A 21,562-nucleotide genomic window follows, 5' to 3' on the forward strand; every position below is an offset into this window, starting at 1 on the left:
GACTACCATCACCTGTGTACAATGTATGTTGATCAAATCAACATTATTAGCCTATTCATTATTACAAATCATACTTATTCTTTATGCCCCTTATTCGATCTCTCCCCATCCCACTCTCCCTCCCATAGATTTGTTCTCTCCTTCTAAAAGATTAATGGTTTCTCTGTTGATTTGTTGCCTAGATCATCTGTCCTGTGCTGAGGGAGGTGTGTTCAGGTCCCCCAGTGTTATTGTAGAGCAGATGCTCTTTCTATTACTCTGGAGTGGGCTTTGTGGAGAGAGAGGACCTCTTCTTTTTTTGGTCTTTGCTGGTGACTCTCCTTGTGTTGATGCAGTTGAGCATCTGGTGGGCCACCTGCATGGTGGCTGTGGCTACTGCTGTGGCATCTAGCTGTTTTTGTGGCAGTTGTGGCTATGGTGGTGGCTGTGGTGGGCCACCTACATGAAGTGGTGTTTTCAGCGTGCTCCTTGCTTGGTCGTGAATGGGGGTGGGGGAGGCAACCCTTGGCTTCTGAGGACCCCAAGTGGGCCCATGTAGAGAGTTAGAAATCTTGATTTCTATTTGATTATTAGATAGGGCTTTTAGGTAATGCATGTATGAGACAAAAGTCCTCAGATATGAGGCAAGAGCCTACAGCTAGGGGGCAAGAGCCCACTAAATCAATTCTAATCACTGTTTAGGTAAGGAATTATATACACTGATTATTAATATAATGGGTTCATTGGAAGATTTTGTGAGAAGGAAACTCACACAGGTCTAAAGCCTTTAATGTGAACAAGAGAACTGAAGCAAAACAGGGATTGTCCTGAGGGCAATAATCCTTAATACAACAAAACTTAAATGATGAGAAAATATGAGTTAAGATTTCCAAGGACGTTCTGCTAGATTAGTTAGTACATGGGGGTTGTTCCACATTTTTCTTTGGGCTGTTTCTTTGAGTTTCTCGAGAAGTCAGCACATTAATGATTATCTTATTGTTTCTTTTGCATGTTACATAGCTTAGATTTATGACTCTTGGATGGTATACAGTTTAAACTATTTTGAACCATGCGCACTTGGATGAAGACTGTTACATAGCCAATTTCTTTATGTTCTTACCATGATTGATTAACCACCTGTTTTTTTCCTGTAATTTCCTTGTCTTTATAATAAAAACTGAAGCAAAAAGCGACTTGGGGCTGTACCCAGTTTCTCCTAACAGAAGAGTTGCTGAGGTGCAGTCCCTTCAGGCTTCTCATTGCATTCGTGTTGCTTTGAGTAATGTTTTTGCATCTCGGTTACACAGCGAGAGGTGTAACAGTCCCTGTGGCAGTGTGCCTGGTTCTCCAGCTCATTTCTTAGAAGCTCAGTTACATTTCATGTCTGAGGCCCTTTCACTCATCCCTTCCTTCCCTCTGTGTGCTTTGTCCCCAGGATTCTGTCAGCACAGTAAGGGCTCCAGATGCATCTGTGGGGATGGAGCCTCACACCTTGGGTTTTGACCTCCACAGGTTTGCCTCATGGGGCAGAGAATTCAGATCCCTGTACTGGCCAACTGCCCCCAAAAATTAAATAATAAATGAATAAATTTTTATTGGTTTGCAAAATGGTGGAGTAGGGTGCAACTGCTGTGCAAAACCGCTTGGTGGTCCTGAGAAAGGTAACACAGAGTTACCCCATGATCCAGCAGTCCCACTCCAACGTACAGACTTAAAAGAATCAGAATCAGGTATTCAAACAAAAACTTGTACACACACGATCACAGCAGCACTGTTCACAATCGCCAAAAGGTGGAAACAACCTGAATGCCCAGCAACAGACAAATGAATAAACAAAATGTGGTCCATTCATATACTGGAATATTACTCAGCCATAAAAAGGAATGGAGCTCTGATCCATACCACAACGTGGACGAGCCTCGAAAACATTTGTTTCTCTCACAAAAAGACAGACACCAAAGGCATGTATGATTCCATTCATAGAAATGTCCAGAACAGGCACATCCATAGACACAGACAGCAGATTGGTGGTTGTCAGGGGCTGGGGGAGGGGAATGGGGAGTGACTACTGATGGGGACAGGGTTTCCTTTTGGGGGATGAAAATGTTCCTGAACTAGGTAGATGTGGTGGCTGCACAGCACTGTGAATGTACTGAATGCCACTGAGTTGTTCAGTTTAAAAGAGCTAATATGGTGAATTTTATGTTATGAATTTTACATCAATCAGAAACAAAAAAGTTGGGGTGATCCTCATGGAAGCCAGCAGGATGGGGCACCCCTCCAAGGCAGGCCAGCATTGGATGTCAGCAATTCCACCATGTGCCTGGTCTCCTGGTCTTGTCTTCACTGTCAGCGAGGGGATGCCTCCTCTCGAGTATTCAGCGGCTACATGTGCTGCTTTCCTCTGACTCCCTCTTGTGCACACTCCTCACAGCTGATCCTCTGGGGGAGGAGGAATGTCCTTATTCTTTTTTTTTTTTTTTTTTTTTTTTTGTCTTTTTTCGTGACCGGCAACGGATCGCAACCCTCAGTGTCGTGCCCGTACTGGACTGGGACCAGCAACGGGATCGCAACCCTCGGTGTTGCTCCCGCACCGCGCTCAGCCAGTGAGCGGCTGGTCTGTATGTGGGATCTGAACCCTCGGCGGGAGCGCCGCCGCACTCACAAGCGGCGCACCGTAGCAGTGCGCCACCGGGCTGGCCCGGAATGTCCTTATTCTAAGATGCGCACACTGAGACCCCAAGGAGTGAAGGGAATTTTCCAAGGTCACTCGCTGTGGCCGGGACTCGAGTCAAAGCCCTTCCTTCACACACCAGGGGGCTGAGGTAAGGACTTGGGAAACTTTATCTTAGGAGGAGGAGCGAGCTGATGGGAAACCTCCAGGGCAGACTCCCAGGGACACAGAATGATATAAACAGATCAGGTGATGTTCAACAGCTGATGTTTGAGCATCACATTGTGCGGATGCTGATCCTCAGAACCCTGGCAGTAGGTACTACTGTTCTCCCAATTTGCAAATGAGGAAACTGAGGCTCGGAGAAGTGAATACCCTGCCCCACGTCACACAGCACAGAAAGACATGTTAGGACTGAGAATTCAAACCCTTAAAGTTTGCTTCACCCTGAGCAGCACAAAGTCATTCATAGACAAACGGCACACATGCAGGCACAGACTCCAGGAGCTCTCGGAGTCCAACCTGGTGAATTCTCGGTAGAAAAATCTAGCAAAGAAATCAGCTCCTGAGGTCCCCATCCTGGGGTCTGAGGAAAACAGTTGGTGCCATAGTTGTAATGGAGCTGCAGTTCCTGAGATTGTCAAAATTCTCAGGGCAGGGAGGGTAGGCTTGGTGGGAAACAGAAACAGCATGTGGACACGTACTTGTGCGTGCTTGTGTGCATGCACATCTGCATGTGTGCACATGGCTGTATGTCTTTGTACATGTGTCTTCATGCATATGTGCACGAGTCTTTGTGCTTGCATGTGTGCACGTGTCCATGCATGACTTTGTGCGTGTGGGCACACGTGTCTTTGTGCACACGTGCAAATAACTGCATTTCACAGAGGAAACGGAAGCTTGGAGGGTCCTCTGGCAGGGGGATGGGTGTCAGGCACTCATTGGACTGAGGGGGAAATCGAGGCCTGGAGGGGTGGCCCTCCAGGAACAATGACCCGTGGTTGGTGCAGACTCCTCGACTGTTGAGGTAGGGTGGGTCAGAGTCAGAGTAGGAGGATGGGGGAGGCAGAGAGGTTGTGGTGGCTGGCCCGTGTCCTGAGGGGTCAGGGCTGGCGGGTGTTGTTGGCGGGGAACAGCCGTGCTTACCTGGGTCCAAGACTCCCCCATGGCCTCAGGATGCAGGTGTGGCTGGGGAAACCGGCTGCCGACAGGGTCGCCCCAAGTTGGGCCCAATGCTAACATACTGGAGGAGGCAGTGAGATGGAGACCCCTTGGTCCCAGAAATGCCATTTCCAGGGCTTTATCCACAAAGAAGCCTGTTCTATGATGTAGGGCCAAAGTTTGGGAACAACCCAAATGACTGTGGGTGGGGAACTTGTCAGATAAACAACCGTCCACCATATACATGTGTAAATTTATTTCGGAAATTTTTTAAGTGGAAAAAAGAAAAGCAACAGGCAGAATAGAATGTGCAGAGAAGTATAATTTGTTTTTTTTTTTAAAAGATTACCAGTAAGGGGATCTTAACCCTTGACTTGGTGTTGTCAGCACCACGCGTTTTTTTTTTTAAAAGATTACCAGTAAGGGGATCTTAACCCTCGACTTGGTGTTGTCAGCACCACGCTCAGCCGGTGAGCGAACCGGCCATCCCTATATGGGGTCCGAACCCGGGGCCTTGGTGTTATCAGCACTGCACTCTCCCGAGTGAGCCACGGGCCGGCCCAGAGAAGTATAATTTGGATTTTTGAGGGTTACATCTAAAATATGCTTGTATATACAATCGTCTACACAGAGTATCACTGGAAGGAAACCTGTTATTTTTCCACAGACCACACTCTGGTACCGTGTGACTTTGGCCAGGTGTGACTTATTTACAGCCCGTACTTGAGAGTTTTACTCACATGGAGACTGCTGAGCCCTCCTGCTGCGCGAGAGTGCATGTCTCTGAGGGGTGCCCATGGTGTATCTTGTCATTTTATAGAAACTTGAGGGGGAAAGGAGGGGAAATCTATGTGCTTCACTCTGCATGTATCTGGGTTTTGGTTTATTTCATCTTTTCTGAAGAAAATGTGCTCATGTGTTGCTTCAACATGCCTATGTGCACATGCAAAGGCCTGATTTAAAACCACACCTTGCTTTTGTGACTGGAGCGTCTTCTGGGGCCCTTGGGAAGTGGGGTAGAAAGAAGGGGAAGGGCCCACCCTGCTGAGGTAGGCACATTTAGGTTCCAGTTAGTCACAAACTGCAAGGTAACAGGGGAAATTCTACCTTCCAAATGGAAAGAAATCCTTCCATCTGCAGAAGGGAAACTGAGGCCTGAGGTCTAGTGACCTGCCTGAGGTCAAAGTCACAGTGGCTGGAGACCCTCACCCTGAGTGTCCCCTAAGCCACTGTCACCAGCTCCAGGGTGGTAGTAACAGGAAATAGGGGGCTGCTGGAGATCAAATTTCCAACTGTTGCTCATCCCAGGTGAGCTTCACAGGGAGTGGCACTGACACTGGAGGTCAGGCACCCTAGGATGAAGGCAAACATTTGGGAGGGTCTTTGGTGGCAACAGATCCCATTATGGGTCAAAAGGGTCACTGCCACTCCTAAGTGTCCTCCAGGACACAGTGGAGTGGAGGGAGGCTTGGCGTCCTGTGTCAGCTCCCTAAGGGGTCTGTCTCTAACTGTCTCCCTGACCTGCCCACAGCACCAGCCTCCTCCCTGCAGCCCCGCCCCTCCTCATCACGTGTGCTCAGGTGGAGGCCCCTGCAGTCCCATGGATGCCGGGCTTGCTCCTCATCTGGAGGGCCCAGGGGCTGTTGCTGGAGGTAGCAGACGCAGGCCCAGCAGCACATGGGGACAGCAGGGATCTTTGAGGAGGCCCCAGAGGCCACTCCCTAGTCACGGGGAGGCCCAGATGGCCTTGGTTTCACTCTGGCAGCCTTGGGGGGTAGGTGAGTTGTGGGCAGCTGGAGTAGGGCTTCCCCCCTACTGACACCCTCTGAAAGGCAGGTTTCTGTACTCAGTAGTCCTTCCCCCACAACCCCTGGAACTGCCCTCCCCACTGTGCTTGGCTGGGATCACTACCAGCTCCCTGGCATCCTCTAGGCCCCCAGCTGGGGTGAGCCAGTCATGAGAGGCTGGAGGAAGAGTGCCAGGCACCGTGACAACCCCTGGAACTGCCCTCCCCACTGTGCTTGGCTGGGATCACTACCAGCTCCCTGGCATCCCCTAGGCCCCCAGCTGGGGTGAGCCAGTCATGAGAGGCTGGAGGAAGAGTGCCAGGCACCGTGGAGGTGGCAGATCGTCTGATTCTAGGTCCATGCTGCCATCTACCATGCGCTGCTGACTGGTCTGATTCTAAAAACACATCAGTGGAGACCATGGAAAACTGGGTTTCCTCTACATTTATTGCAACTGCTAAATGATTAACAACATTCACAATTTCTTAAACAAACAAAAACTTTCATTTGTAACATCACAAACATCTTCTAGGTTTTACCAAGGACCAAAACCACTAAAACTCTCTATGTGATTTCCAGTGATGGAAACAAGCCAGAGACAGTAAGCACCCAAAGTGGTGAGTTAGCACTTTCCGGATGCCTGTCGTCCTCGCGGAAGAGACCCTGGAACTAAAATGACAGAAAAGACACTGTGACTTTGACAAGGCCGTGCAACTGCATGTCACGCTTGCACGCAACGTTCGCTGCAGAGCGGTCTTTGCTGGAGAGCAAGGGCAGCCTTGGTTAAAGAAGGGTGGGAGGGTGGGGTGGGGGGAAGGACATGGAGGGCCAGCAGCATCTCGTCCCCATCTGGCACAAAGACACACCCCATGCTCCCCAGCTCTCCGGGACACCTTCACTGCCTCAATGTTGAACCCACAATCAAAGGGTCCCTTGAGTGTTTATGGGACCCTGTAGGCTTAAGAAGTAGCTGCTCCCTTTGACATCTGCCAAAGGCTCATAGAAGCAACCTCAGCTCAAACAGGGATGTCCCCAGGAGGAGAGGCAGGAGGTTGTGGGGGTCAGTGCCCACACACCAGGAATTCCTCAAGTGTTTTACTTTGTAGTAAATATAAATGAAGAAAGTCAAGAATGAACATGCCAGGACAAGGTGCACACGATGGTCAGAGCTGAGCTGGAGAGAAAAAGCTCTGTGCTGAGGATATGCACTCCACTCAGGGCCAATGGGTACCCTGAGAGGCCATGACAGACCGAGGTTCCATCCTGAGTAACATCCGTTCACCTGACCCACGGGCAACATGGAAGCTGTTGGAAGGGTCAGGAAAGAAAGGAGCAGAAGATGAACCTGTGGTTCCCCCAAACCAGTTTCATCCCCACCCCCACAGGCTGGCTTGAGGGTTGGGCTGAGACCCACCCTTAGTGCTGGAACCTCAAGCACCCCCTTGGCCATAAAGATCTGCTAGTTGCCAAAGCAACAGAATCAACCAGAAGCAAGCAGAGCCCCAGGGGCTGCATCTGAATGAAGAGAAGCAGGCCCTGGGAGATGAAGTGGGGCTGGACAGACCAGACAGAACCTGAGGAGCTGGTACCACAGCCCAGGAGGTCTGTGGCTTTAAGAAAGCAAGGATTTCTTGACAGCTAATAAAAGCGGCATTCCCGCTAAGTTGCTCAATTCTCTGACACCCTAACCACTGTGGTGTCCCTCCACCTTGCACTGCCAGAAGGATCCCAAGATTTCCGGATTTTACCACTTACTCAAAACTTGAGTACTACTACTTTACGAAGAAGGGCTGACATTCCCGTGCAGCCTGAGGATTCTGCACATAGAAAGAAGCAGCTGGGGAGTCCTCAAGGTGCAATCACACGCCCTCAAAGAGCCAACAGCTGCGGAGCCCCACCAGGAACAGCCTTCCTGCTCTTCACAAAGGCTGTCTGATGACAAGTCTTGTCACTGCCGCACATGCAANAAATTTTTTAAGTGGAAAAAAGAAAAGCAACAGGCAGAATAGAATGTGCAGAGAAGTATAATGTTTTTTTTTTTAAAAGATTACCAGTAAGGGGATCTTAACCCTCGACTTGGTGTTGTCAGCACCACGCTCAGCCGGTGAGCGAACCGGCCATCCCTATATGGGGTCCGAACCCGGGGCCTTGGTGTTATCAGCACTGCACTCTCCCGAGTGAGCCACGGGCCGGCCCAGAGAAGTATAATTTGGATTTTTGAGGGTTACATCTAAAATATGCTTGTATATACAATCGTCTACACAGAGTATCACTGGAAGGAAACCTGTTATTTTTCCACAGACCACACTCTGGTACCGTGTGACTTTGGCCAGGTGTGACTTATTTACAGCCCGTACTTGAGAGTTTTACTCACATGGAGACTGCTGAGCCCTCCTGCTGCGCGAGAGTGCATGTCTCTGAGGGGTGCCCATGGTGTATCTTGTCATTTTATAGAAACTTGAGGGGGAAAGGAGGGGAAATCTATGTGCTTCACTCTGCATGTATCTGGGTTTTGGTTTATTTCATCTTTTCTGAAGAAAATGTGCTCATGTGTTGCTTCAACATGCCTATGTGCACATGCAAAGGCCTGATTTAAAACCACACCTTGCTTTTGTGACTGGAGCGTCTTCTGGGGCCCTTGGGAAGTGGGGTAGAAAGAAGGGGAAGGGCCCACCCTGCTGAGGTAGGCACATTTAGGTTCCAGTTAGTCACAAACTGCAAGGTAACAGGGGAAATTCTACCTTCCAAATGGAAAGAAATCCTTCCATCTGCAGAAGGGAAACTGAGGCCTGAGGTCTAGTGACCTGCCTGAGGTCAAAGTCACAGTGGCTGGAGACCCTCACCCTGAGTGTCCCCTAAGCCACTGTCACCAGCTCCAGGGTGGTAGTAACAGGAAATAGGGGGCTGCTGGAGATCAAATTTCCAACTGTTGCTCATCCCAGGTGAGCTTCACAGGGAGTGGCACTGACACTGGAGGTCAGGCACCCTAGGATGAAGGCAAACATTTGGGAGGGTCTTTGGTGGCAACAGATCCCATTATGGGTCAAAAGGGTCACTGCCACTCCTAAGTGTCCTCCAGGACACAGTGGAGTGGAGGGAGGCTTGGCGTCCTGTGTCAGCTCCCTAAGGGGTCTGTCTCTAACTGTCTCCCTGACCTGCCCACAGCACCAGCCTCCTCCCTGCAGCCCCGCCCCTCCTCATCACGTGTGCTCAGGTGGAGGCCCCTGCAGTCCCATGGATGCCGGGCTTGCTCCTCATCTGGAGGGCCCAGGGGCTGTTGCTGGAGGTAGCAGACGCAGGCCCAGCAGCACATGGGGACAGCAGGGATCTTTGAGGAGGCCCCAGAGGCCACTCCCTAGTCACGGGGAGGCCCAGATGGCCTTGGTTTCACTCTGGCAGCCTTGGGGGGTAGGTGAGTTGTGGGCAGCTGGAGTAGGGCTTCCCCCCTACTGACACCCTCTGAAAGGCAGGTTTCTGTACTCAGTAGTCCTTCCCCCCCAACCCCTGGAACTGCCCTCCCCACTGTGCTTGGCTGGGATCACTACCAGCTCCCTGGCATCCTCTAGGCCCCCAGCTGGGGTGAGCCAGTCATGAGAGGCTGGAGGAAGAGTGCCAGGCACCGTGGAGGTGGCAGATCGTCTGATTCTAGGTCCATGCTGCCATCTACCATGCGCTGCTGACTGGTCTGATTCTAAAAACACATCAGTGGAGACCATGGAAAACTGGGTTTCCTCTACATTTATTGCAACTGCTAAATGATTAACAACATTCACAATTTCTTAAACAAACAAAAACTTTCATTTGTAACATCACAAACATCTTCTAGGTTTTACCAAGGACCAAAACCACTAAAACTCTCTATGTGATTTCCAGTGATGGAAACAAGCCAGAGACAGTAAGCACCCAAAGTGGTGAGTTAGCACTTTCCGGATGCCTGTCGTCCTCGCGGAAGAGACCCTGGAACTAAAATGACAGAAAAGACACTGTGACTTTGACAAGGCCGTGCAACTGCATGTCACGCTTGCACGCAACGTTCGCTGCAGAGCGGTCTTTGCTGGAGAGCAAGGGCAGCCTTGGTTAAAGAAGGGTGGGAGGGTGGGGTGGGGGGAAGGACATGGAGGGCCAGCAGCATCTCGTCCCCATCTGGCACAAAGACACACCCCATGCTCCCCAGCTCTCCGGGACACCTTCACTGCCTCAATGTTGAACCCACAATCAAAGGGTCCCTTGAGTGTTTATGGGACCCTGTAGGCTTAAGAAGTAGCTGCTCCCTTTGACATCTGCCAAAGGCTCATAGAAGCAACCTCAGCTCAAACAGGGATGTCCCCAGGAGGAGAGGCAGGAGGTTGTGGGGGTCAGTGCCCACACACCAGGAATTCCTCAAGTGTTTTACTTTGTAGTAAATATAAATGAAGAAAGTCAAGAATGAACATGCCAGGACAAGGTGCACACGATGGTCAGAGCTGAGCTGGAGAGAAAAAGCTCTGTGCTGAGGATATGCACTCCACTCAGGGCCAATGGGTACCCTGAGAGGCCATGACAGACCGAGGTTCCATCCTGAGTAACATCCGTTCACCTGACCCACGGGCAACATGGAAGCTGTTGGAAGGGTCAGGAAAGAAAGGAGCAGAAGATGAACCTGTGGTTCCCCCAAACCAGTTTCATCCCCACCCCCACAGGCTGGCTTGAGGGTTGGGCTGAGACCCACCCTTAGTGCTGGAACCTCAAGCACCCCCTTGGCCATAAAGATCTGCTAGTTGCCAAAGCAACAGAATCAACCAGAAGCAAGCAGAGCCCCAGGGGCTGCATCTGAATGAAGAGAAGCAGGCCCTGGGAGATGAAGTGGGGCTGGACAGACCAGACAGAACCTGAGGAGCTGGTACCACAGCCCAGGAGGTCTGTGGCTTTAAGAAAGCAAGGATTTCTTGACAGCTAATAAAAGCGGCATTCCCGCTAAGTTGCTCAATTCTCTGACACCCTAACCACTGTGGTGTCCCTCCACCTTGCACTGCCAGAAGGATCCCAAGATTTCCGGATTTTACCACTTACTCAAAACTTGAGTACTACTACTTTACGAAGAAGGGCTGACATTCCCGTGCAGCCTGAGGATTCTGCACATAGAAAGAAGCAGCTGGGGAGTCCTCAAGGTGCAATCACACGCCCTCAAAGAGCCAACAGCTGCGGAGCCCCACCAGGAACAGCCTTCCTGCTCTTCACAAAGGCTGTCTGATGACAAGTCTTGTCACTGCCGCACATGCAAAAAAGGGAAGAGTCTCGGAGCATTTATAACCCCCACCGCTTTGTAGTGGAGACTCCATGTGTGGCTTAAAAAAAATTGAACTGTCATTTGCTTTCGTTGTGGATTCTAAAGAAACATGCAAATATGGGAAAAGTTCATCTGTTTAAACATGGTTACTCCCCACTGAAAAGAGCTATATATCATACTGTTGCTAAAATTTCATTAATCCCAAGAGATGTATTGAAGAGATGAGACACCATTAATACCACATTCACCAAGTCAAGTATCTCCACGTTCAGGGAGCTGCAGTGCTTTGGTGCAAGAGTGCAGACTTGGCAATTAGCAATTTGTATCCCCAGTATAAATTCTGAAGAACAATGAAAAAACATAATCTGCAATCATTTCTGCATCTTGTCTGCTAACAGAGCACTTCTGGAGAGCAATGACCCCACAGACTGGAGAACCAGCCGCAGGAGCTACTTCCTCAGCACCAACAGGCCCAGGTGCTTTCTGGGGGCAGCACCACCTTCTGAAGAGGAACCAAGACAGACGTGGAGGGGACCTCCTGCTCAAAGCACGTGGAAGAGAGAGGAAAGGCAAAAGCAGACTGAAAATGTGCATTCTGTTTTTCTTTAAGAGAAAGAAAAGCCAGCGAGACCTCAGCCCCAGGGACTGCAGAGACGTCTGTTTTTGTGTACACACCAGGCCATGCTCGGGTACTGCTCCAGGCAGATCCAGGGCGGGGGTGATGTTTTAGGAGGCATTGCTGCTTCAGGGCTTATCTTTCTCATCAGTGGTTCTGATCTATTCAGGAAGAGAACGATTTTGTTCAAAAATTATGGGTGAAAAGGGCAACTAAAAAGAGTGGAAAGATGAGGACATTTATAGGCTTCAGGCTCTGCAGAAGAAAAAGGATTTGAAGACCCTCAGAAAGGGACATGGCCAACTGCCATCCTCTGAGGTGTAGCTTCCACACTTGCCCGTACACATGCATGAACGGCAGGGCCACTCCTGACTAGGGAACAGTCTGTCTACTGGTCACGTTACATGGTAGGTGGCGGCATCTGAGAGAGAAACTTGAGCAAGAGAGGAACTGGAGGTGGACTGTTTCCACGGGAGCGGCCAGGAGAGGCCCGTGAGGCCGCTGCGCTTGCGAGTGTGAGGCTCGCTCCTTCAGCACACCTGGAAGGTAAGAAATGGGGCACATCCACATCCAAAGACCCTTTGGTTTCCATTTTGTGACTTTTATGGTTCTTGTGATTTTTTGGTGGCATCTTCATGTTTGTTTTCAGGGGAGTGGGGCACATCAAGTTCTGGGGGCAATGGCTGGCACACCAGGATGGTGGCGTGGGTAGAGTGCTCGTGCCCTGGCTCTGCACGTACCTATTTGCTGGCCCGTTTGTGTCTGTACATCTGCATCATCCGCTGTCGGAACACGTCAAATGTGTCTTCTTTGTGCTCCTGCCCGTCGGCGCCCAGCCCCTCCCCTTCCGAGGAAGTTCCCCTGAGGAGGAAATGGAGAGTGAGCTGTGCACCTGAGCCCAGCGCCCGGCCACCAGGACAGGACGCGGGACACAAGAGAGACATCTGCAGCAGGGGAAAACCGAGACCTGGGTCACAATGGAAAACAAGGGCACTCACTCATGGGGCGGGAGAGCAGCAGGATGTCTTACCAAGTGGGGGTTATGCTCAGTTTGAAAGGAACTGTTAGCTGGACGTTACTAGCAGGGTCTGACACACTCTGGGCCTGTGCTGTCCTGCCCTGGCTGGCCGGCTTATGTGTTCCCAGAAAAAAGTGGTTCTAGGCCTGCAACTACCCAGAAACACTACTCCGTGTTACTAGCAGGGTCTGACACACTCTGGGTCTGTGCTGTCCTGCCCTGGCTGGCTGGCTTATGTGTTCCCAGAAAAAAGTGGTTCTAGGCCTGCAACTACCCAGAAACACTACTCCGCTTTCATGCCGGATGATAATAAACGTGCCCGAGATGGCCAGAGCCACAGGCTGGTTAAATAGTCTACCAAGCACACATGTAAATGATCAGCTTCTCATCTGAAGGCTCCTTTTGTTTAAAAAAACCCAACTGCCAGCTTTCAGCCATCTTCCGCCTGAGGGATCCAAGAATCAGGTCAGAGGACTCAGGGCCAGAGTCCCGCCTGCCCACCCTGGCCACGAGTGCCTGCTGCGTACACGCTGACGGGCTCCCGGATGCCCTTCCCACGAGAGCCCAGGCCATGGCCCTCCTTCCAGCCCATCTTCTGCAGCATCTGGAAACCCAGGTTCTTGTCAGTCAGCTTTTGCTGGGCGAAGTCAAAGTCCTTGGGTTTCTGGGGAAAGAGAAGAAGCTGGGCTCATGAGGTGCAGGGAAGTGCTGGGAGCAGGGGGTCACCCTGGGCTGGGCCTGGCCCCACCCAAAATGCTCTCCTGACTCCCCACAGGCTCAGGTTCAAACTCCAGTCACCTCCCCAGTTCCCTGCAACATCCCCAAGTGGGGTGGGACTTCCAAAGGTCAGAGTCACTGGCCTGAGATTGTCCCACAGGCCAGAACCTGATATCCAGCTCTTGGTCCTGCTTTACAGGTCCCACTGCAACCCATGTGCTAAAACTGTGAGGAAAACTGCATAAGGGGATGGCAGGTCCCGGGTCCAGTAGGAAGAGGCCCAAGTGGAGACCTGGATAAAGAAGGGTGGCCCTGCGATGGTCAGAGGGATGCACCAGGGCCCAGGCCTAGAGGCAGTACTGCGGGATGGGCCAGACAGGCAGTGGGTGAGAATCAGCTAGCAGAGCCCACCTTGTCCCCCCTGCCCCCTTCATTCACTCTCTGGCCCCCTTCCCTGTCTGTCTCTCTGTCCCAGGGACCGGGCTCTACCTGGACACTGAGGTTCATGCCTAGCACAGAGCAGCCCTTACTGAGAGCAGGTGAAGGGGCCTGGGAACATCCTGTGGTGGAGGGGAGGCTCGGCACCCTCTGGGCCACTGGATGGAGATCTGGGGACAGACAGGTTAAAAGCCTGGCCTCTGTGGGAGGAGCCTGCATAGCTTAGGCAAAAGAAATTTCTACTCACTCATGAATATTCATGAGCACCCCCTGTGTGAGGGAATCTAGCCAGACAGTTCTGGACCCTGCCCCGTGTATCTTTAAGACATTTAATGAACTACCAGGGGAGACTGTGCGGGCCTCACATGCTCTTGAGAGTGAGGCAGGGAGGAAGGAAGGAAGGCAGCCAGGTGGGATCTGCACAATATGGCCTCCCTTGTTGGTCCTGAAAAAAATCAAGGTGGCTGGTGCTGGGGTGGCCAAGAGGGTCTGAACTGGGTACAATTGTGGGAGCAGCTAGGAAAGGGCTGGACCACCCTGGGTGTGGAACCAGAGGAAAGTGGATGTGCTAAGCAATGTGAGCACAGGGCCTGGGGGACGGCCTGTCTTCTGCAGCTCAGCAACCTGCCCCATCATGTCCTGCAGGCCTCACAAGTTGAGAGCCAACAACAGGTCACCACTTGCCACCTGCACCAACGTGCCTAGGAATGAGCTTCCCCAATGTCAGGCTGTGTGGAGAAATACTCAGGCCATCCCTGGAACAGAGGTAAGAGTCAGAGCCAAGGGGACAAAGGACCTCAGAGGAGACAAGGTGGAAAAGGCTGGGCCTGGGGGACCCAGCACCCTTCCACTGGGGGCAGGAGAGGAAAGGGAGAAGGGAGGAGAAGAGCACAGGACCTCAAGTCAGGAGGGAGGGTGGGTTGGTGGCCAGAGAGAGCACGTGCTCCCACGAGGAGGGTCTGGACCCCTTGGCGCCCATGTTCTCACCAGAAAGGGACGAAACCAAGAAAGGTGCTGGGAGTTCATCCACATGAAGTGCGGCACCCCGAGGTCCAAAGAAGTGTACATGTGTGCATGCATACGTATGTGCATGCATGCATGTGTGTGTGTGCATAAGTTAACACAGGCAGCCCCTTGCCACCCGCACAAGGTGGTGTGCACACAACGCCCTCTGCAGGGCGGTTAATGGCGGGAGGCAGGAAAGGAGGAGCTATGCTGCCAGCTGGGACAGGAAGAGGGGACAAAGAGCACTGGAAAGACATCTCTGCAGAGAATACCAGGCAGGAGCCACAGGCACTGGGAGGCCCCTCGCCACCAGGAAGTGGCCTGGAGGACAGAGGAGGCAGAAACTGCCAGCTGAGATGAGAAAGGGGGCATTTGTCAGGGCCTCCTGGGAGCCACATGTGGCCTGGACCCTGGGAGAGAGGGTGGAGACAGCAGGGCAAAGGCTGGCCATGGCCCCCAAACGGCAGTCCTACATGCCTCTGAGCAAGCTGCCCATGTGCAGCAAGAGGGACAGGGGTTGGCTCTGCCTGTACAGAAACTTGTGAACATTCCATTTGTGTTGGACAATAAATATATCCACTTTCCTGGAAAGCTAGAGGAATACCGTTCCCTGGGGGGCTGGACAGAGGTGTGCACAGACAAGAGCTGCAGGCATGGCCTCCAAGTGGCAGTCACCGTGGCCCTCTCCTCACCTAAGGATACCCACCAGGCACCGGGCTGTTTAATCCTCAAGGTACCTCCTACCTGCAGGGTAGCTCCCACTTTACAGACACAAAGCCAAGGCCTGGGGTTACATGCCAAGGTCACAGAACTGCTAAGCAGCAAGGCCAAACTCAAATCCAGCTGTGCCCAGCTCCATGGCCCAGTGGCCCCTCACAGGGCTACGCCCTCATCTATACCACACAAATGGGCATCTTAAACTGCCAGCCCAGTTTAAACCCCCCACACCAGTCAGGACCAAGAGCTTTGGACACAGGAAGGTCCCTCTCCCTGTGGCAACCGGGGCGCTCAGAAGGGGTCTGATCCACCATGGCTTTCCTCACTGTCCCCACTGCCCAATGCCAAAACACTGACCTCGCCCAGCTTCCTGACCACTGAGGACCTGCAGTCTCTCCACATGTGACCTCACCTGCCCCCACAATGTGCCCCTGCCCCCACAACGTGCCCCTGTCCCCACCACCCAGCCATGTGGAGTACACTTCCACTCCCTGCCAACAACCTGCCCCCAATGCCAGCGAATGGCAGCTCTGTTGTGCCCCTGCCCCCACAACGTGCCCCTGTCCCCACCACCCAGCCATCTGGAGTACACTTCCACTCCCTGCCAACAACCTGCCCCCAATGCCAGCGAATGGCAGCTCTGTCCTGCTACCTGCCCAGGCCGACTCCCACACACAGCACACCAGTGAGTCCCACCAACTCTACCTTCACCCCTCCCTAGTCCAAACTGTCCTAAGTCGAAGCCTCCTCCTGGTCCCCCACTGTGCCTGGCCTCCATTCCACAGGCTGCTCTCCACCAGAGTGGCCATGTCTTCTGCCCAAACCCCCGCTACAGGTCCCCGAGGGCCTCCCTCGGAGGGACTGCAGTGCTGACACCAGTTTACAGTCCGCCTCACTCCCTGACCCCTGCCTGCCACAGAGGTCTCCTGCTGAGCTAGGACTGCCTCTGTGTGGAAGATACCAACATTAATAAAGCAAATGTAGTTTTAGCAGCTTGAACTTCTCAATGGCCAAGACATTATCTTGCTCACCTCTCAAATGCCACTGCACACATCAGGCCTCAACCATCTGTTCAATGGACTAATTACTGCCCTCCTACGCTTTAGATAAAGGAACAATAGTATTAAAAAGCCTCCTGAGGGCTGGCCAGTTAGATCGGTTGTTTAGAGCGCATCCTTGTGGGCCGGCCTGTGGCTCACTCGGTAGAGTGTGGTGCTGATAGAGCGCATCCTTGTAACACCAAAGTCAAGGCTTCAGATCCCAGAACCAGCTGGCTACAAAAACAAAAACAAAAGCCCTACAAAAACAAAAACAAAAAAACCCAAAGTCTCCCAAGAGAAAAGACTCCATTGTGTTTTGTACATTAACACCTCAGTTCTAAGTATGAGTACAGCTTAATCACAAGGTGTAGTGTCCTTTAAAACTCCAACAAATTCTGACCAAGTACATCTTGAGGGAGAACTTAAAAGTGGTTACACTTACCTTCTTTTTGGACATGGGACGACCCCGAGGCCTGTCATAGGCGATTCGAACTGGTTCATGAACTGGAAGACAAAAGAAAGATACACATGCGCACACATGCACTTTCCCCAGATTTCTTAGAGAGAGACTGAAGGTGTTGCAGAGATTTGGCTAATGGCACCTCTGAGGCGAGAGGGTGCCCCACCTGAAGGTACTTCGCATCTTTCAACAATGGCGGGGATCTCAACCCTCGGTGTCGCACCCGCACTGTGCTCAACCAGTGAGCGGACCGGTCTCTATATGGGATCCGAACCCTCGGCGGGAGCGCCGCCGCACTCCCAAGCGCCACACTCTACCGAGTGTGCCACCGGGCTGGCCCACAGGAATATATTTTGACTCAACAAATGAACTATTCGCAACTCCGTGCCCTTCCAGTTTATCCGCAACTATTCCACTGGTAAAGAACTAAAGTCCACCCAGAACTTTCCAGGAAAAAACAGCCATGCTTCTCATACAGAGCATCAAATCACATTATTATATATATATATATATATATGTTTTGTTTTGTTTTTTTGATGAAGGGGAGATCAGAAGATCTGGTTTTGTCTCATCAACCACCTGATCAAAGAACTGAGAGCTTCCAAACAAAGAATTCTGCTTTCCCCCAAGAAGGACATACGTAACAAGCATTCTGACATTCTAGTCACATCTACAAGAAGTTCGGAAGGACATAGGGGTTACAGTGGAACAGTTAGTAATCCACTGCAACACCAAGGTTTCCAAACACAACCCACGAGGACCCTTCCAAAGCAGGAGAAACTGTAAAGATGCTGTCGCCTGTGAATGTGACTGTCTCAACGACAGAACACACAGATAACTCTTTACGCTGTCACAGGATGGGGACCATTCCTGCAACAACCTCACACACAGGTTTTGCAGCACCAGCTCCACACAAGCACGCCTGGGTCTGACCATGCAGAGATCCTTTGGACAGGCATGGGGGACACTAGGATAACCTGGGCCATAGCTGGTCCACCAAAAGACCATGTGGAACACAATTCCACTTACTGACAGTCTACAAAAGGCAGAACCACAGGGCCAGGAAAGAGTCAGTGGTTGCTGGGGCTGGGTTGGGGAGGGGACCACAAAGGGACAAGAGGTACTTTCTGGGAAAAACAGGCTTCAGCTCTGCTGTACTGGTGGGTTATTGGCTATGCACATCTGCCAAAACTGCTCAAACTGTCCACTTGAAAAGGGTGCACTGCATTGCTGGTAAACTGTACCTCAAGAATCCCGATCCTCCCTACAAGAGAGCAGGAAGACTGCTTCCCATGGCCACAGCAGGCATAGCACAGAACAGAGCCTACTGTCCCCTCCCCCAGTGTCTTCCCACCTCACTGTCAAGACACAAAGCACGTTATCACTACCCTGGACCTCTGGAGGTTCAGAAGGCTGGCCACCCTCAAGATGACCTAGACCCATCCCTTCCATGGTCGAGGCTCCCTGTCGGAACACAGGCAGTAATGGAAACACCCGCAGCACGCGGAGCACTGGAAGCCAGACTAACGAAGAAGCATCTCCTCAGAGAGACAACTTCAGACCAACTGGGAGTGACACTGACATTCTGGAGTGATGTCAAAACTGCTAGAACTACTTCAGATTAAAAACCCCATGCTGGGGCCGGCCCGGTGGCGCACTGCTGCGGTGCGCAGCTTGGGAGCGCGGCGGCGCTCCCGCCGAGGGTTCGGATCCCACATGCGGACCGGTTCCCGCTCACTGACTGAGCGAGGTGCGGGTGCAGCACTGGGGGTTGCGATCCCGTTGCTGGCCCCGGTCCGGTGCGGGCGCGACACTGAGGGTTGCGATCCGTTGCCGGACACGAAAAAAGACAAAAAGGGAAAAAAATAAATAAATTAAAAACCCCATGCTGTGCTGGCCACTTTGGGGCACACCCACCTGCAGACCCCTGGGGGTACTTGCTAATTCTCTGCCTGGGACCCTAGTGGGATTTTGGGGAGGTACTGTCCTACCAGAGTCCTGAGGTCATCAGAAAGGTTGGCGGGTATAATCTGAGACAGGAAGGGTAACAGGGCCAATCCTGGGGCTAAGCTAAAGCCAAGGATCAGCAAATTCTTCAAAAACAGCCAGCCAATGTCTCCACCTGTCTCTGCTGCCTTCCACGGCCTGCCAACCCCACGGCTGGGACAGCTGTGCTGATGGGTGACACTCACCTTTTGGCTCCTGGATGAGACACACCCTCTTGGGAGCCGGAATCATGCCGACCTTCAGTGACTTGCTGCTGATCCTCTTCCGGGGGAAGCAGGTGCCAGAAGAGGCCTGTGACAGGGTGGGCATTCCAGCCAGGTCGTCCCCGGGGAGGCCGTCGTCAGGAGGGCTGCCCTCAGAGCCCTCAGACTTGCCGTCACCTCCTCCTGGCCTGGAGGTCCCTCCATGAGCAGAGGCCTCCTCTCTCCCCTCCTCATCCTCATCGTCCTCATCCTCATCGTCCTCGTTCTCCTCAGGCATCAACTCTGGGCTCCCAAGCTCAGCCTCCTGCTGAGGGAACTCGTCCTCCAAGTCCCTTTCCCCTTCCACATGGTCCACGGGGCTCTCCTGAGAATCGCCACCCGTGGGGAGGTTGAGTGGAGATGATGTGAAACAAATGGATGGACACAGTTCAAACACTTTCTTTCGATAGAATTTGAAAGCTGAACTATTTTGGTCATGTAGAAACCTGGGACACAGATGAAATACACTGGTTAACCAGAGGGTATCTACACATTTTTGTTTGCTGAAACTGCCTGGGACAGATCCACTGAAGCTGGGATGGGACAATGGAATGAACAACCTGTCCTCTCTCTGTGCAGCTCTGGTTGATGGTGCAGCTTCCCAGTGAGACAGAACATTTGAGAAACACTAGTAATTTAACTGAGGAACCAAAAACAAAGAGGCCTCACAGCCTTTTGGGGAGGAAGTTGGAGGAACAAGGTACAGAGGATGACCAGGGAATGTGTAGGAATGAGCTCTGACCTTGCAGCCAGAGACCCAACCTGGGCTCCACCTCACCTTTCTGGTGACTTTACCAGCCTCTCTGGGCCTCCGTATGCCCATTTTGATTCTCCGGTTCCTCTCACATTTCCAGGTAGGAGACATGTGGAGATATGCCAGGAGACGTTGCACAGCTACTGCTGGAACCTGAGCACCACAGAGCTGGGAGGTGTCCCAGAGGAGGGCTCATGCCCTGCAGAAACCTCTGCCCTGCAACAGGCATTGCAGCTATGGCAATGAGGCCTCTCTGACCCCTAACCATTGCTGTGGGGCTGCTATGAGAAACTTAAAAGGCACAAAACTCCACTTGGACCAAAGGAAAGATAGCGCTTGTTCTAGAATAGGGCAATTCAACCTCACAAAGATGCCAATTCTCCCCTCGTTAATATATAAACATAGCCCCATAATACAATTTTTCTCTGGATCAGGACAAGATGATTCTAAAGTTCATAAAGAAAAATAAACATGCAGGTATACGTGGGAAAATCCTAAACAAGATCAACAAGGGATTCCAGCCCCATCAAATACCACAAGGTGCATTAAAGGTTCTAGAGTTAGAACAGGGTAGCAAGTCCGTAAGGCAGACTAAGAGGACAGAATAAAAAGACCAGAAGCTGTCTGATGAAGGGGCCTCTCAAACCACTGCAGAAAAGGTAGTCTTTTCAAGGAATAGTGTTGGAACAACTGGACAAATTTCTAGAAAAATATCAAAATTAGATCCATCTGTATGTCCTCTGCACCTGAATAATACCTACATAGATTATGGATCTAAACATATAAGATAAAACTATACAAATTCTAGAAGAAAATACATAAGCTGAGTGCTATGGGTCAAATGTGTTCCTCAAAAGTTCTTGTGTTAGAAACTTGATCCCCACTGTAATAGTGTTAAGAGGGTGGGAAATCCAATTATGATATTTGAAAGATGGGGCCTTTAAGAAGTGATTGGATTTTTAGGACTGTACCCTCCTGAATGGGTTAATCCATTCATGGAGTAATGAGTTATCATGTGCGTGGTTCTGATGGACTTATGAGAACGAGTGAGGGAGACCCAGAAAAAAGCCCTCACCAGATGTGCCCCCTTAACTGCCTCCAAATGTATAAGAAATAAATTTTATTTCTTTACAAATTACCCAGATTCAGGTCTTCTGTCATAAGCAACAGAAATGGACTAATTTACTGAGTTTGGGGAAATTCTTTCTATGACTCGATATCCAGGTTCAATAAAAGAAAAAGTTAATATATCTGATGACATAAAACACTTCTACTTGCAAAACATACCATAATCAATGTGAAAGTTAAATGGCAAAGTAGAAGAAATACCTTAAAAAGCAACAAAGAAAAAGTCCAAAAACACAATAGAGAAAAGGGCAAAGATTAAGAACTTCTGCCATCCAAAAGACACTGCTAGAAAAAAAAAAAAAGTCACAGAATGAGAGAAAATATCTGCAAATCACATATCTGATAAAGGACCTGTATCAAGAATATCCAATAAAACTCTCAAAATTCATTAATAACTAAATGAACTACCCAATAAAAAATTGGACAGAAGATCTACATAGACATGTTGCTAAAGAAATACAGAAAGCACACAGACACTTGGAAAGACGTTAAGTAGAATTGGACCTCAGAGCAACACCACTGAGATCCAGAGAGGATGCCCCCCCCCCCCCCG

The 21,562-nt window shown here is 51.1% G+C and overlaps 1 protein-coding gene across 1 annotated transcript in view; it reads right to left on the minus strand.

Moving 5' to 3' along the window:
* Positions 1–11,655: 11,655 nt before the first annotated feature.
* The window catches only part of LOC103596522 (SURP and G-patch domain-containing protein 2-like), a 22,350-nt gene continuing 12,443 nt past the window's right edge, over positions 11,656–21,562 (minus strand). The window contains exons 4-8 of the mRNA XM_008580162.1: positions 19,071–19,573; positions 16,861–16,922; positions 13,029–13,165; positions 12,224–12,344; positions 11,656–12,022 (exon numbers count right to left, since the gene is read on the minus strand). Of these exons, the coding sequence (XP_008578384.1) occupies positions 12,224–12,344; positions 13,029–13,165; positions 16,861–16,922; positions 19,071–19,573 (823 nt within the window). The 3' untranslated portion in view covers positions 11,656–12,022. The remainder of the gene's footprint in view (positions 12,023–12,223; positions 12,345–13,028; positions 13,166–16,860; positions 16,923–19,070; positions 19,574–21,562) is intronic.

Source organism: Galeopterus variegatus, unplaced genomic scaffold (assembly GCF_000696425.1).
Source record: "Galeopterus variegatus unplaced genomic scaffold, G_variegatus-3.0.2 Scaffold2037, whole genome shotgun sequence".
Classification (NCBI taxonomy): Eukaryota; Metazoa; Chordata; class Mammalia; order Dermoptera; family Cynocephalidae; genus Galeopterus; species Galeopterus variegatus.